Consider the following 15170-nt stretch of genomic DNA (forward strand, 5'->3'; position numbering starts at 1 on the left):
CGTAGAGTCCACTTGGCCTATCTATCACTGATCAAAAAGAATCTTTTGTGCTCTAAACAAGCAAATAGCTTTGTCTTCAGGCAAAGCAAGACTTGGTAAGATGGTTCAAAGGAAGACTACTTGTCAAGCAATCAAGTCTCACAATCTCCAACCTGAAACTCGGTTTGGACCAGACATGATGATGATGATGATGATGATGATGAAGCGAACAAAACCTAAGAGGAAGCTTAAAGAAAGTCCTGTTTCTCAACCAGGTAAGACACAATCACCCCCAAGTAAGCATGATCTTGTTGCTAAACGGACAGGTAGGTCACCTAATTACATGAAAGGCACATCTAGCTCTGAGGCAAGGATGGAGAACAAGAAAATATTCAATCAGAAGAACCAAACCGGCAAGAAAGAGAGTCGTAGTAACAAGCCGGGTTCGAGGATGGTTAGGAGTTTGACAAAGGCTCCGAGTTTCAAGAGATGTTCACAGAGAGCTACTTGTTCCTCGACTCTTAAAGATTCCAAGTTTCCTGAGTATCTGACGGTTAACCATGGTGGAACTGATGATGGTGATGTTAGTGGAACCTCTGTTTTAAGAGTCTGTCCTTACACGTATTGTTCACTTAAAGGTCATCTTCATAAGCAGTGTCCTCCTTTGAAAAGCTTCATATCCTCGAGGAGACAGAGTTTGAAGTCTCAGAAGAGTGTGAAAAAGGAAGATGTTGTGGAGATGTATGTAGAGGAGAAGAAAGAGTGTGAGGATGTAGATGAAGGAACTTGTGAGGTTGATGTTGATACTCAAATCTCGGAGATTGTCTCTGTAGGAGCACCTCGTTCTGAGACTGATTCTGATGAGTACTCTGACACTTCAGAGATTGTGAAGTTTTCGGAAGTTGATGATGACATACAGTTACAAGAATCTGATTTGGAGGAGACTCTTGTAGCAGAGACTGTGAAAGAGGTCCAAGAGACTTGTGAGGTTGATGATGACTCTGATAGTGCAGAGATGGTGAGTTCTTTAGAAGGTGATCATGACACTAAGTTAAAAGAATCTGACATGGAGGAGACTTTGGCTGATGACTCAGTGAAACAGATCCAAGAGGAAGCAAACAGAGAAGAAGATGCTGATCAATCTTATTGCTTTAACTCTGAAGCAGATGATGCTGATGAAGAAACATTAAAGGATAGCAAAGAGGAGTCTCAGGACCAAACTGAAGCTGTCCCAACGTTAGAGGAAACTGCAAAGATTCCATATAACCGTAAACAAAGGCCATGCAACCAAGAAGGAGAGTCAGATGCAACCGTCTCATGGACTATCATCAAATGCAAGAAACCTGCAGCAGAGACAGAGGATTTAAGGGAATTCAACCCAAGGGAACCCAATTACCTTCCTGTTTCTGTTGATGCGGATGCAGAGAATGTTGACCTCAAGCATCAGGACATGGATGAGAGGAAAAACTCAGAGGATTGGATGTTTGATCATGCTCTCCAGCGTGCTGTTACCAAACTTTCCTCAGCAAAGAAGAGGAAAGTCGCATTACTCGTGGAGGCATTTGAAACTGTGAAACCTGTTGTGCAGCATGGTAGAGAACCTGATCCTGTACTGAGTTATGGAAGACACCTTCAGACATGCAGTTAACAGAGGTAACTCACCAACATCCTCTTATAACTCAGCTAATAAACAAAGTTTGTTGCAAGTTCTGCTTATGAAAACCTTTGTGCAGGTCAGAGAATGATTGAAGGAGAGGAGGAATGGCTTTTTATTATTAACTAGTAAGATAAGAACCAATGAGTAAGGGGGCAAACTTTGATGGTTCATTACCTTAAGCTCTTTGTGTTGTAGTTATATGATTGATATAGTCCTCCTTAAATCTGTGAGGAGAGGGCTCAGTGTGTTATTGCTTTGAGACTATTTTATGGGACAATTATGAGTTCTATACTTCTATGCAAGTATGCAACTATTTGAAATTGTGATTGAAATGAACGCTGTTGTTGATTGTCATTCAACATTATGGAAAACAAAGAAGATAATAAAAATCATCCATAATCATAATATCATCAGCAAGATCTCAATAGGATGGGAGTCTAAAAAAGAGAAACCTAGGAGGTTAAAGTTAACCCATATACACTTGAGGATGTTTATAAGAGAAGCACACTAAACCAATAAGCTAATAAACACAAACACCAGAAGCTATTAAGCAAAGCAGATAAAACTAGACTTAGGATTTTTTCAGTCATTGGCGATCTTGTTGACGAGGGACTTGTGGATGTGGGGGATGACACCACCTCCAGCGATTGTTCCTTTGATGAGAGTGTCAAGCTCCTCATCTCCTCTGATGGCAAGCTGCAAATGCCTCGGAGTGATTCTCTTCACTTTCAGATCTTTGCTCGCGTTTCCAGCCAACTCGAGAACTTCTGCAGTCAAGTATTCAAGAATCGATGCTGTGTAGACTGCAGCAGTGGCACCAACTCTCCCATGTGCTGAAACACGTGTCTTGAGTTGACGATGGATACGACCCACTGGAAACTGAAAGAAGACAGCCATCAAAGAAAACCAAAATCAGCATCAGACAGATCCAAACAACAAATCGAATGTAAACTAAGCAAAGCACCAGACAGCAAGCAAACAAACGAAACACAAGATCTCGAAATGAAGAGAGGGACAATCAGATGAGACTTAGTAGTAAGCACAACTGTTCGGCATGCGCAACCACAAGAAGTGAATACAGAGAAGTCAAGTTAAGATATGTACATTGCTGCTTTTAATTTCTTCAGGACAATGTTTTTTTCTCAGCTATAATTACAATTAAACATAGGCACAAAAGCCTTAAAAAGCACATCAAACTAAATAGAGAGAGAGATAAAGATCAAAATCTACCAAAGTCCTGTTGTGTTTATGCACATTGTTAATTTGTCTCTATTAATACATTTAATACAGAACGTAACACAGATCTTGTTCTAAATATATTTACTTGTTCTGTTTCTTAACTATATATTTTCTCAGACACAATCACAACTAAACATAGAAGCTAGGGTGGGTTAGAGAGGGGAAACCTGAATACCGGCACGAGAGGAGCGAGAGATGGATTTCTTCTTGTCTTTGTTAGCAGACGTCGTAGTAGTCTTTGTGGCGATAAGCCCCTTGCCGCCTTTACCTGCCATATCCTCCAATTACCTAAACAAAAACACGGATAAGCTTTTAATTTTTCAAAAGAGATTACAAAGTATACTCTCCTCCTAGATCTGCTGTCTAATCGAGAAAATATTCTTTTACCGATAGAGAGAATCAATAACAAGATCCGAAATCTCCGCCGAAATCAAGACAGGGAGAATAAATCGAAACGAGAAAGATAAGTAGAACAAACCCTAAATCGGAGAGAGAGAAAAAGAGGTTACCTGAAAACGAGAGCGGGAAAGTGAAAAGAAAAGTTGGAGGGAGACTCAGAAATTCTGCGGGAGCTTTTTAGAATATTGGATTTTACCTCTTTACTTTATTTATACTTCTGCTTGTTTCTTTTTTTTTTTTTTAATTGTAAAATTAATGTTTTAGAAATTTTCCTTTTTCTTAAATCTATATATTTTTAATTTTATATAGCTGCCTACAAAAAAAAACATTTAAGAAATCTATTAAACTCTGAAAATATTTATATCAACCCTAAAAAATACAAAGCAGATAAATCTAAGAAATAAAACAAAAAAGATAATAAGAAATAAATTACTAAAATCATTTTAGTATTACACAATTTCGTTTTCTTAACTGCATTGCTTTATATATTGCTTCTAGAATAATTGTTTCAAATATGTAAACAGCTGAAAATATAAAATAATTTATTAAATTTAATGGATATTTCAAAGCTTGAAAATTACATCCATGGCTTAAAACTATTTTTATATATTTGGGATGATAACTATTAATTTCTAAAAGGAAATAAATTGAGATTTGCAGTATCTACTTACAAATATACGGATGGATATACTACTAAGACTAAAGAATAGGCGAATGTAAAGCAAAAAAGTACGTGGAGGGGCATTTTCGTAATCTTAATATCCACTCTTTCCGTTTCAAACTTATTCCGGAAGGATCAGCTTAACAAACCCCCGGCCTGACTGGAGTCGCAGACACGTTTTCTAGCAGAAACGTCTTCGAGGGTATTTTCGACTTTCGACAGTAAAGCGCATCATCCGATCTTAGCCACTTGTTACCTCACCAACACCCTTGATCTCACGACACGTGTTACTTGATCAGTTAATCGTTTTCGAACAATTAGCTATTTTCGACACGTAGGACTCACACGTGTGCATCATCATCATATCCTTTCCCTTTATAAAATCAAAGCTTATCCTCTTCTTCTTCTTCCTCGTTGTTGTTGTTTCACACATCGCCGTTTTTCGAATTCAGTTTCGTTTTCATCTACTTTTAACCGCCGCCGATAAAACTAAAATCAGATCTCCGTGGGATTTGCGTCCGATCGTCGTTATAATGATCCGCAGGCCTGACGTTTACGAGCCGTCGCGTATCTCGGAAGCTTTAATCCGTATCTAGAAAGTTCAAAATTAGGTTTCTAAGGAATCTGATTAGATCTTCGATTGAATATTAGTTTTCGTTTGATCTATAGTTTTCCGTATACGGCGCCGTTTTTGTGTGTTTTGATTGTGGAGTGATATCGCAAATGCCGTTTCATACGAAAATCCAACCGGTCGATGTATCGGAGGTGGAGATACCTTTCCCTGAGACGATGAAGCAGATGCCGAAATCGCGTTTGAAGCGTCTCTTTGAGCGTCAGTTCAGTTTAAAGAACACCTCAGAGGCCGCGGCGCCACCACCACCGCTTTCGAGAGGTGGCTCGGGTGATTTCGAGCCGAGCTCCGTTTGTTTGGGGAAGATGGTTGTAAACTTCATCGAGGATAACAATAACGGTGAGAAACAGAGGTGTGGTCGTAGCCGATGCAGCTGCTTTAACTGGAGTGGCACGGAGAGCTCTGGCGATGAGTCTGATTGGTCTGACGATTTGGGAGCTTCTTCTTCCCGTGAAGGTCGCGTGACTCTCAAGGTATGATTCATCAGCGTTCTCTATGATTGTGTAAAGCAGAGTTTTGATTGGTTTAGATTCTATGTGTAGAGTTTGGTCCTCTGTACGAGCACGTGTGAGAAGAGTTTAATGGCTGATGTGACCAAGATTGTGGAAACGAGTAAGAACTGTAAACGTAAAGACGAATCTTGCTTGAAGATATTCGTGGCCAATGAGCTGGTGAGCTTAGGTTATGATGCGGCTCTGTGCAAGTCTCGCTGGGAGAAATCTTCTTCTTACCCTGCTGGTATGATCCATAACTCTTTTCTGTCGGATTGTTCTGGTTCTGCTTTGGTCGCATGTTAAGTAACATATCTAAAGCAGAGAACGAGAAGCAAACTTTCTTAGCTCATTGAGTAGGCATTTCTAATAAAGTAATAATCTTTCAACATATTGCTTATGAAACAGGGGAATATAAGTATGTGGATGTGATAATCGATGGTGAAAGACTGTTGATCGACATTGATTTCAAACCGAATTTCGAGATTGCTCGTGCCACGAAGACCTACAAGTCGATCCTGCAAACTCTGCCTTCCATTTTTGTTGGCAAAGTGGATAGGTTGCAGAAGATCATCATCCTTGTATGTGAAGGTGCAAAGAATAGCTTGAAGAAGAAAGGACTTCATGTGCCGCCATGGAGGAGAGCCGAGTATGTTAAATCAAAGTGGATTTCTCCTTATGTTCGCGGACCAGATGCAGAGGAAGACAAGCAGGAACCAGTAGATGTTTTGACTAAATCGGTGGGTTCGATAGCCTTTGGTGTTTGAAGATTGTGTGAAGCTTTTTTTATGTGACATAAAGGCTCTAGCGTGGAGTTGTGAGAGGAGATTGGAGTGTTCGAATCCCTTATAGTTTTTGATATGAAGGGTATGAACTTGGTGAATCGCAATGTGTCTCAGCTTATCTGTTTTTTTTGGTGTAAGGGAGACTGTGATCCGACTCTGTTACTCTATCGTTGTTTTGTGGGGTTATTATTACTAAATAATTACATACTTATACTCTCCTTATTATTAAGACATTCACAATCATTTGAGATAAGATGCTCCTATATAGGTTGATTTAGGGCCTGTTTGTTTCTCCATCTGGATGAAGATGAGAGTTTTGTTTGTTTAGGCACTAAAAGTGCAACTCATTCAGATGGATCATCCGGATGACTTTTGGAAATTTAGGCTTAATTTTAAAGTCCATTCAGCTGAACCAATTTGGATCATTTGAATGGAGATGGTTCATTCAAAATGGTATAATGTCTATTATACCCCTAATGTAATTCACAAATTACAAACCTAAACATAATATCATTTTTGTCACAAACGAAAATTGACAAAACTATAAAAACACTTTTTCCCGTGCTAAAAACTACTTTTTCACGCCAAAATCCCAAAACGCATTTTCCCGCTAAAATTGCAAAAAAATGTTTTCCCGTCAAAATTGCAAAAACATGTTTTTCCGCAAAAACCGAAAACATGTTTTCATGCCAAAATCACAAAAAAAATGTTTTCACGCCAACATCCCAAAATACACTTTTCCGTCATAACACAAAAAAAAAACATGTTTTCCCGCCAAAGTCGCAAACTGTGTTTTCCCGCCAAAATTGCAAAAACATATTTTTCCGCCAAAACCAAAAAATGTGTTTTCCCGCCAAAACCAAAAAACGTGTTTTCTTGCCAAAACCGAAAATTTGTATTTTTCCGCCAAAACCGAAAAATCTCGTTTTCCCGCGAAAACTGTAAATATGTGTTCCCGCCAAAAACGCGTTTTCCGCCAAAACCGCAAAAACGCGTTTTCCCGCCAAAAACGCGTTTTTCCGCCAAAACCGCAGAAACGCGTTTTCCCGCCAAAACCGCAAAAACGCGTTTTCCCGCCAAAACCGCAAAAACGCGTTTTTCCGCCAAAACCGCAAAAACGCGTTTTCCCGCCAAAACCGCAAAAACGCGTTTTCCCGCCAAAACCACAAAAATGTGTTTTCCCGCCAAAACCGCAAAAACGCGTTTTCCCGCCAAAACCACAAAAATGTGTTTTCCCGCCAAAACCGCAAAAACGCGGTTTCCCGCCAAAACCGCAAAAGCATGTTTTCCCGCCAAAATCGCAAAAATGTGTTTTCCTCCAAAAACGCAAAAAATGTGTTTTCCCGCCAAAAACGTGTTTTCCCGACAAAACCGCAAAAACGTGTTTTCCCGCCAAAATCGCAAAAACGTGGTTCCCTCCATAACCGCAAAAACGTGTTTTCTCGCCAAAAACGTGTTTTCCTGACAAAACCGCAAAAACTTATTTTCTCGCCAAAACCAAAAATTTGTATTTTCCTGCCAAAATCGAAAAATATCGTTTTTCCGCCAGAACCGAAAAATCTTGTTTTCCACCAAAACATAAAAATGTGTTTTCTCGCTAAAACCGAAAAAACTTGTTTTCCCGCCCAAACCGCAAAAAGAAAACTCGTTAATTTTGAAATAATTCTAATGTAAATATATTAAACTAAATAATTAAATGTAATATAGCTAAAATTAATATTAAACATATGATTAAATCAACACAAGGATATTTTGGTAATTTCTTTACTAAACTCATTTGAATGGAAATGAAAATAATGAAACAAACATAAGATCAATTTAGATGATTCATCTAGATGAGCTATGTGGATGGACAAACAAACAATCACAAAAATCTGAATGGATCATTTGAATAGATCATACAAATGAATCATTTGGATGGAGATGACAAATGGTGAAACAAAAAGCCCCTTACTTATGATTTTCTAATCTTGCATTTAATTTGGAATCTGCAGTGATTTGCCCAAAAATCTTCTGTTAGTTAAACTTATACTTTGTAAAAAAAATTAAAATCTCGTCTTGTTTAAAAAGAAGAATTAGACAAAGCAGGCCATACATAAAATATTTAGTTATGTGAGAGGGTTCTTAGTAATTTAAAATGATTTGGTAGAATCTTAATCCACTTAAAATCATCAAAAATTTTTTTATTGAAAATCAAACAATTACATATCATCTCAAATACATAATTGATTTCAGATATATATTTTTGTACCTTTCCAAATTGGAGGTTCAAGAAGAAATGAGCTTATAAAACCTGAGAGAATGAACAGATTGTAGAATTAATTTTGTTGTTGTTTTATTGAGAAGGAAACTTACATCTACCAAACCATATAGAATAATAAACTTGCTATATTATAGTACAATGATAACATATAATTGAGTTGAAGTATATAGGTGTATTGTCAACCATTACCTTGCACATTGAGCTATCAATAAAAAAAAAGCTAATGGACTTCCTTGGCGTGGGGAACAAGAATATCGTTAATAAATTTTAAATACTGCTTTAGTCAGACTCTCGAGGTTGGTAACGTCCCTATATAAAAACACACTACTTGCAAGGTCAACAAAACATTACCAAATACAATTCAACCCAACACAAGATTCCATCACTTATATCAAAGAGTAGACACTTTCTGTTTATATCATTTACACAACAAACCGAAGAGAGGCTATGGATAAACGACGTAAATGCAACAACAAAGTCTCCACTTGTCTTGGTATTGATACAGACAACAAAGTGAAGAAACATGACTTAGAAGCTGAGAAGCGACTCAAGAAGGTGGAGAAAGATTATATCCACGCAAGCCAAAAGTATACAGAAGCAACAGTAAGTTTCTAATGCACGTACACCCTAAAACATACCACCCGTTAATACGATCGTTTGCATTGCTTTATTTCTTGTGGGTGATAGTTACAGCGGTGGAACTTACGCTGTGAGAGAGAACGTGCTATCAATCTCTGCTGCTCGGCTGAAAACTTCAAGAACTACTGCAACCGGCTAGTAGAGAAACTTCAGAAGGTTCTTGACAAGCTACCTACATCAGAAACAAAGGAAGTCATCGATCATGTAATGTTATCCCAAATCATGTAATGGTTATGATCTTAAAGATGAATCAGCGCAATATATTACAAAAATCTACCACGTTTTACATACCATGACACTCACTTGCTTTGTATATTTTAGGGCGTGCAATCCTCGATTTTCAGTGATTTTCGAAAGATTAACGGAGAGGTATAATTACTGTTGCTAGGTTTAAACCCTCTAGATTCATAGCTTACTTACTAGGAACATACGTGGCCTCTTAACTTGTTTTTTTTTCAATACCCTGTAACTAGGCACCCTACTATCAAAGAAAATTGCCAAGGATTAACAGCAGAAAAGCTGTAAATGATCTTCGTAAGGAGGTTAGAAAGAAGAAGACGTGTAGAGACAAAGCTGTTTCAAATTTTGCATCGGTTTGTAATCCCACAAGTCATGACAGTTTGAGAAAATCTGTGGAGCAGGAGATAGTTGTAAGATTACTTTCTTTCCTTTGAGCACTAACATGACGTCTTACTTTACACTAACCAATGTAATGATTCTTGCAAATTAATTAATTAGGTTGTAAAGAAGCTGATAAGAGAGATCCAAAAAGACTTTGAAGAAAAACTGCATATAGAGCAATATGCAATAAATGTATATGAATGCATCGAACGGAAGGTGAAGCATTTAGAGGTGAAAAAGGAACACTTGTCGGGGCAAAGGGACATCTTGAGGCTGAATATATCAAAAAGGAACACGATTGTGACTGATTTGCCGCCTAAGCGGGGCAAAAAAAAAACATCTTGATGCTCAATATTTAAAAAAGAAACATGCTTATGATCTATTTGCCGTCTAAGTGTACATTAATATTTACCATTGGGTTGTGATATTTTAATATGGGACTTGGAGTGTATTTTTCACTTTTTTTCTAAACCGTTCATCACCAAAATTTCACTTGTATAGTTTCACTGCGACATGTACATCCAAAATAATTGTCTGATCAAGTCTCAGCAGAGAAAGATAATGAAAAGATCTTGTCACAGCGTTGCTTGGAAATTGTTCTTTGAAAATAATAAAGATGGATTAAGGGTTGTAAATGAGATGATACCAGAGCAAATACAATTAAAATATAATGGCTGAGGCACACAACTGATATATAAAGAAGGGGAAGTTCAATATCAGAGTTAGCAGTTTGAACTGGACCCCCTAGTTAACATAAAACTTCACTTGACTCCTATAAAATGAATTCACTGAGTCGCAATCGAGACTGCACATCAATGCATTTTACGTTCCCTCAAATATCTCTCTTGGCAATCCTCAGCTATTTGATAGTCAAGTTATTATAGTTTACTTAAGGAAAATGAAAGTGTTGAAGACAATGAAGTTTAGACCAATTCAATTAACATACTGGAAAACAACAAATAGCATAACTTGTCCTTTCATTATAGAAAACAACAAGATGAAGAATTCAAAAACAGGAACGTCATAAATAGCAGAACCATCTTGTTATATAAAAAACTAGGATCGGCCCGCCCTACGGGCGGAATGAATATTAACAAATAATTTAATTAGTTAGAATTAATATTTAATATAAATTGTTATTATTTTATATATATATATATATATATATATATATATATATATATATATTAGTTAATTTTGTACATGTTATTGTATTTGAAGACTAAATAAACCATGTTATCTGAAAATTAGTTATGATTTTTTAAAATAAATATTACTTGTTATTTTTTAAATATGATTTTTCTGTTAAAATTTTTAAGATGATTTTTTTTTGTTAACTAATCTATGTTTTAATTATATGTTAAAAATTGTATGTGGCATTACATCATTCTTTATGATTTTCTAGAGTTGGATGACCATAAAAAAACCGTGGGATTATTTTTTCTTTCATTTTTTGTTAGTAGAAAAGAAACAAACTTGTAAATAAAGGGGAAATTCACATATTTTTGTTTAATTTTATATACTCTAGTGGATTATCTTATGTTTTTACTAAATTTATTTTTACAGTATATTATTGTTAAATTTTTTCTATTTTAGTTTTGACGATGTAGAGTTGATGATCTATTTGTTTTGGTTTATGTTATCTAGTTTTTTTCTTATGTGTTTCGCGTTAAGTTATATTATAATATGTCTCTTACTCAGATTGCTGTGTAAACTTTTATTCTCATATCAATTGTGTTTTTATGTTCAAAGATTTTTTTTTTTTTGAAATTCATGATGCAACCTTTTAAAATATTATCTGTTTACTTAGATATATAGAATAACCTAGGATATTTAATATATATCATATAAACAAACTTATTCATTTTTTCTTATATTTCTTGTTTTCATTATGTATTGGTTTATTTTGTTTCTCTAAAATAAAAACAAACTTATACATTTTTCTTATATTTATTGTTTTCTTTATTGATTTGTTTATTTTGTTTCACAATTGACATATAATCGTTTCGTTTATACTTTTAAATTTGTCAAATGACATTAAAGTCTATTATTATAGTTCCATGAAATAATGCCTAGATGTGATTCTATCAACTGCTAACGCTTGTTGTGTTTTGTTTCTTTATATGTTTATCCAACATTAATTGACTGACTCAGACTCCCTTCTACGTATTAATCAGATGACCTCACGTATAAAGACCATATGAATGATTAAAGATGCATTAAAGGGAAGAAATATTACACACCAGTGATGATACTTCTCGGCTTAAGCTCTAGAATTGAATCTTGCAGCTTTGACAGGCCATGCCATCTGCAGGTGTGTTAGCATAAATGACTAAAACCAGAAAGAAGACATAAAGATATCTTTTTTTTTTGAACTGACATAAAGATATCTTAATACATACTTTATGTGAAAGTGTTTACCTCGCTGTTTCAATACGCATTTTAAATAAGTGTTATTTGTTCATAAAGGTGAAGAATTTCTTGCTGCGTGTTTCAAAGTCAAGCGTAAGAGTGACAGTGGTGAATGGCTTGGCCAGTTCAAAGTGAGCAAGATCTTGGTCTGATAAAATTATATAACAGCTAATTAAAAAGTTAAGAAACAACCCATCGATGCATAGAATTACAAAACTAATTGAAAAAATTAGTTATCACATAGAAAATGGACGTATGTCACTCTTTATTTTTTGTAAGATTCCGGTTTTTTTTATCGTCGTCCAAACTTGTTAACTATGTCTTTTCTTTTGTCAACCTGGTGCTGGTAATTGTTAAAGGAGTTGAGATAATTTTGTATTAGTTATGATTTTTAAAATAATACTCCAAGACAATTAGCTAACATATTTTGCTTAGTTATGAAAACAAAATTTATCACTTTCTTGTAGCAGAAGGAAGTATCACACTCGTTTTCCAAGTCGTACATTTGATTGTTTCTCTTATGCTCTTAGCTCACAACAAAGCAAGGACATACTTATTTATTTTGGAGTTAAGTAATAATAAGATCCAATCTAATTTATAGGCCCAATAGCAATAATACTGAAGCAGAGAACATAGTTTTCTTGCAAGAGTCTGAATGATTGTTTTAAAAGTTTAAAACTAAATGATTAAAAACCCATAAACAAATAGTTGTTGGAAAACTTATTAATTTGAGAATTAAAATAGAAGAGCCTGCAGGGTAGTTGACACCACAGGTTAGCATTATGAACTCCAAGAGTTGAGATATCACTGCATGCGTTGTCATGACCTTTCTGTAAAGGCGACAGTGTTAAGATCACACTGCTATGTATTGAATATGTAAATGATAAAGCCAAGATAGTAAACTGACCTAAATACCAAAATTAGGATGTGGTGGGTGCTGGTTGCGGTAAAAAATTGTGTGTGATGGTAAATAACTGTTGCTCAGATGAAAAATTGAACTGAGAAATCTTGAGGTCTAATGTGAAGTTCCTCCCCCACAATATTCCTTAGGAATTGTGGAATGGCCATGTTCTGCGGGTATTCTTGTTCATCGCCATGTGCAAATTAAATATTGTGAGTATACGGAGCCAAGAGTTTAATGAAGCACCAACAAATAAAGCAGGGGTGCTTAGAACTTTTACCTTCACATTTTGTGACACTGCAGAAGCAGGAATATTTCTCCATTGCATCGCAAAACCTACAAACACAGCAGAGTCATCCGAGACAGTCATCTCAACACAGTACCTTGATAAGAATCCTTGACATTGTTTGAGCAGGACTGTTTCTTGTGCAGTGATATTCATCATTCCGCCACAACTGAATTCATTTCAGTACCTACCAGCAAACAATAAAAAGAAAAATGTATTTAGATAAGGTCCACAAAACAATTAGTAGTTTGTAAGATTAAACCACTCAAGATAAGTTTACTGAAAATTTTCTGACAGAGCTGAAAGAAACAGCCTTCAAACCAGGAACTAATACTCAAAACAATTCAGCCTTATGGACATATGCATATAAGAAGGAACCACTTCTATGCAGTACGTGCACATGGAGAGTACGGCGCAGCTAGAGTTTGCATTCTAAAATTTTATATTCTTCCAGCAGAAGAGACACTGCAAAGAAAAGAAATCAATGTGAATATAGAAGACGCCATACCATGCACGAATCAATCGGTGAATTAACAGTATGCTTGAGATCTAAAATATCAACCTAACAACACAAAAAAAAAAAAAAAAATCAAGAAACGGACTCTAATGATACAAAGTAAGCCAAAACAAACACTCACCACTGCTACTCTTCAGAAGAATTATCTCCTAGCAAAGAATCTCTCCAGAAGAAACCATTTTTCTAGGTAACCCATATACAAATCCAAATACAATGATTTCGTTAGTATAAACATAACAATTACGAAAAAAATTATATGCAATTACAGGATAATGAAATCGCAGTTCGGAGATTGATATTCACCCATTCCACAGGTAGGTACTTACATAGCCTGTTTAGGTTGAGAAGAGAGGAATATGCATTGAATGATTAAACGTAGTTGTAATGGGTCGAAGGATTAAAGAAAGTCGTTAATGGCTTGAATCAATGCATCCCATAACGGTCAAGAGGAGAAGAATCTCAAACGAAACGACACGAACAAAGCTCGATCCAGAGATTCATTACCAAGATTCTTCTCAAATACACCTCCAGAAACTCCATAGTCGGTTGACCTAATTACAGCAAGAAGAAGATGATCAGATTCATCTTTCCCGCCCAAGTCAAAATCAGATGAACAAAGGAGACGATCAGGTTTAGCAGGGCCGTGACGAACGGACTGAAGCCCATCCAAAAGCAAAAAAAGGCCCGTACGGAATCGCAAAACATGATTTTGAATACAAAAGTGTAGCTCAAATTCAATCAAATGCAAAAGTAATCCAAAAGCCTAGTGAAATTACAATAACCCTCTTATGAACAAACCAAAAATATGTATTCAATTTTACCATTATAATCATCTGTTAAAGAAGACTTCTTTATAAGTCTTCTCTATGATGATTTTTTTATAAGTCTTCTCGTTCAGTAGATCTTAAAAATAATTTTATAATTTTATAAAAAATATTTTATTGGATAAAAAATTGAAATCATGTAATAATAAATATTTCTCAATGATGTAAATTTAGTTCCTCTGAAATTAAATTATTTTCAACATAGATGAGTGAATGTATATTGGCTCATGAGTCATTGGTTTAGGGTTTGGTAACATATGTTATAGTATTATATGTATCTTTAGGGTTAGATACTGAAATTTTACCTTCATTTTTTTCTTTTTCAAATTGACCCATATATGTTTAGTAACTATCTAATAACTTGATTTAAACACTTTATAAGTTTTTTTTTAAGCTTAAGAAAGTGTTTTTAGGTAATTGATTATAGGGTCTGGAAGACTCACATAAGACTTAAAAAGAAGTCTTCAGACACATCCCACCTAAATTTTAGTAGAATTTATGGTTTCCGCCTAAATTTTGGAATAATTTAGGTTTTCCGCCTAAATCAAAGTCTTCCATAAGTCTTCCAGGAGTCTTCCAGAGAAAGTCTTCTCGTGGATTAGATCCTAAAAATAATTTAATTTTTTTTATAAAAAATATTTTCATGGATTCAAATTTGAAATCATGTAATAATAAACATTTTTCAATGATGTAAATTTAGTTTAACTGAAATTGAATTATTTTCAACATAGATGAGTGAATGTAGATTGGTTCATGAATCATTGGTTTATGGTTTGGTAACATATCTTATAGTATTGTTGGTATCTTTAGGGTTAGATTTGAAATCTTATCTTCATTTTTTTTCTTTTTTTCAAATTGACCTATA

The 15170-nt window shown here is 35.3% G+C and overlaps 4 protein-coding genes and 1 long non-coding RNA gene across 7 annotated transcripts; 3 read left to right on the plus strand and 2 right to left on the minus strand.

Annotated features, from left to right (window-relative positions):
* Positions 1-3: 3 nt before the first annotated feature.
* Positions 4-1990, plus strand: LOC106410952 (calmodulin binding protein PICBP). Its single transcript, XM_013851587.3, has 2 exons — positions 4-1632; positions 1713-1990. The coding sequence occupies exon 1, from the start codon at positions 101-103 to the stop codon at positions 1625-1627; it is 1527 nt and encodes a 508-aa protein (XP_013707041.2). The 5' UTR covers positions 4-100; the 3' UTR covers positions 1628-1632; positions 1713-1990.
* A 26-nt stretch (positions 1991-2016) lies between these two features.
* On the minus strand, positions 2017-3479 carry LOC106410953 (probable histone H2A variant 2). 2 transcript variants are annotated; one of them, XM_013851589.3, is made up of 3 exons: positions 3385-3479; positions 3043-3163; positions 2017-2515 (listed from the first exon to the last, which is right to left on the minus strand). In XM_013851589.3, the coding sequence occupies exons 2-3, from the start codon at positions 3148-3150 to the stop codon at positions 2219-2221; spliced, it is 405 nt and encodes a 134-aa protein (XP_013707043.1). In that variant the 5' UTR covers positions 3151-3163; positions 3385-3479; the 3' UTR covers positions 2017-2218. The 2 variants fall into 2 exon arrangements, with proteins under 2 accessions (XP_013707043.1, XP_022554814.1); XM_022699093.2 differs by lacking the exon at positions 3385-3479 and adding an exon at positions 3263-3383.
* An 817-nt stretch (positions 3480-4296) lies between these two features.
* On the plus strand, positions 4297-6057 carry LOC106406978. Its single transcript, XM_013847744.3, has 3 exons — positions 4297-5039; positions 5109-5304; positions 5466-6057. The coding sequence occupies exons 1-3, from the start codon at positions 4659-4661 to the stop codon at positions 5822-5824; spliced, it is 936 nt and encodes a 311-aa protein (XP_013703198.2). The 5' UTR covers positions 4297-4658; the 3' UTR covers positions 5825-6057.
* A 1482-nt stretch (positions 6058-7539) lies between these two features.
* LOC106409812 lies at positions 7540-10329 on the plus strand. Of its 2 annotated transcripts, none has more exons than XR_007321267.1 (5): positions 7540-8708; positions 8793-8968; positions 9066-9113; positions 9218-9394; positions 9483-9635. XR_007321267.1 is itself a non-coding variant. In XM_048752579.1 (5 exons), the coding sequence occupies exons 1-5, from the start codon at positions 8553-8555 to the stop codon at positions 9708-9710; spliced, it is 765 nt and encodes a 254-aa protein (XP_048608536.1). In that variant the 5' UTR covers positions 8255-8552; the 3' UTR covers positions 9711-10329. The 2 variants fall into 2 exon arrangements, 1 of the variants encoding a protein (XP_048608536.1); XM_048752579.1 differs by having other exon boundaries at positions 8255-8708; positions 8793-8948; positions 9483-10329.
* Positions 10330-12350: 2021 nt separating this feature from the next.
* On the minus strand, positions 12351-14315 carry LOC125584290. Its single transcript, XR_007321268.1, has 2 exons — positions 12959-14315; positions 12351-12859 (listed from the first exon to the last, which is right to left on the minus strand). It is a non-coding gene; the product is annotated as an uncharacterized LOC125584290 (long non-coding RNA).
* Between the last annotated feature and the right edge of the window lie 855 nt (positions 14316-15170).

This window comes from Brassica napus, chromosome C3 (genome assembly GCF_020379485.1).
Source record: "Brassica napus cultivar Da-Ae chromosome C3, Da-Ae, whole genome shotgun sequence".
Lineage (NCBI taxonomy): Eukaryota > Viridiplantae > Streptophyta > Magnoliopsida > Brassicales > Brassicaceae > Brassica > Brassica napus.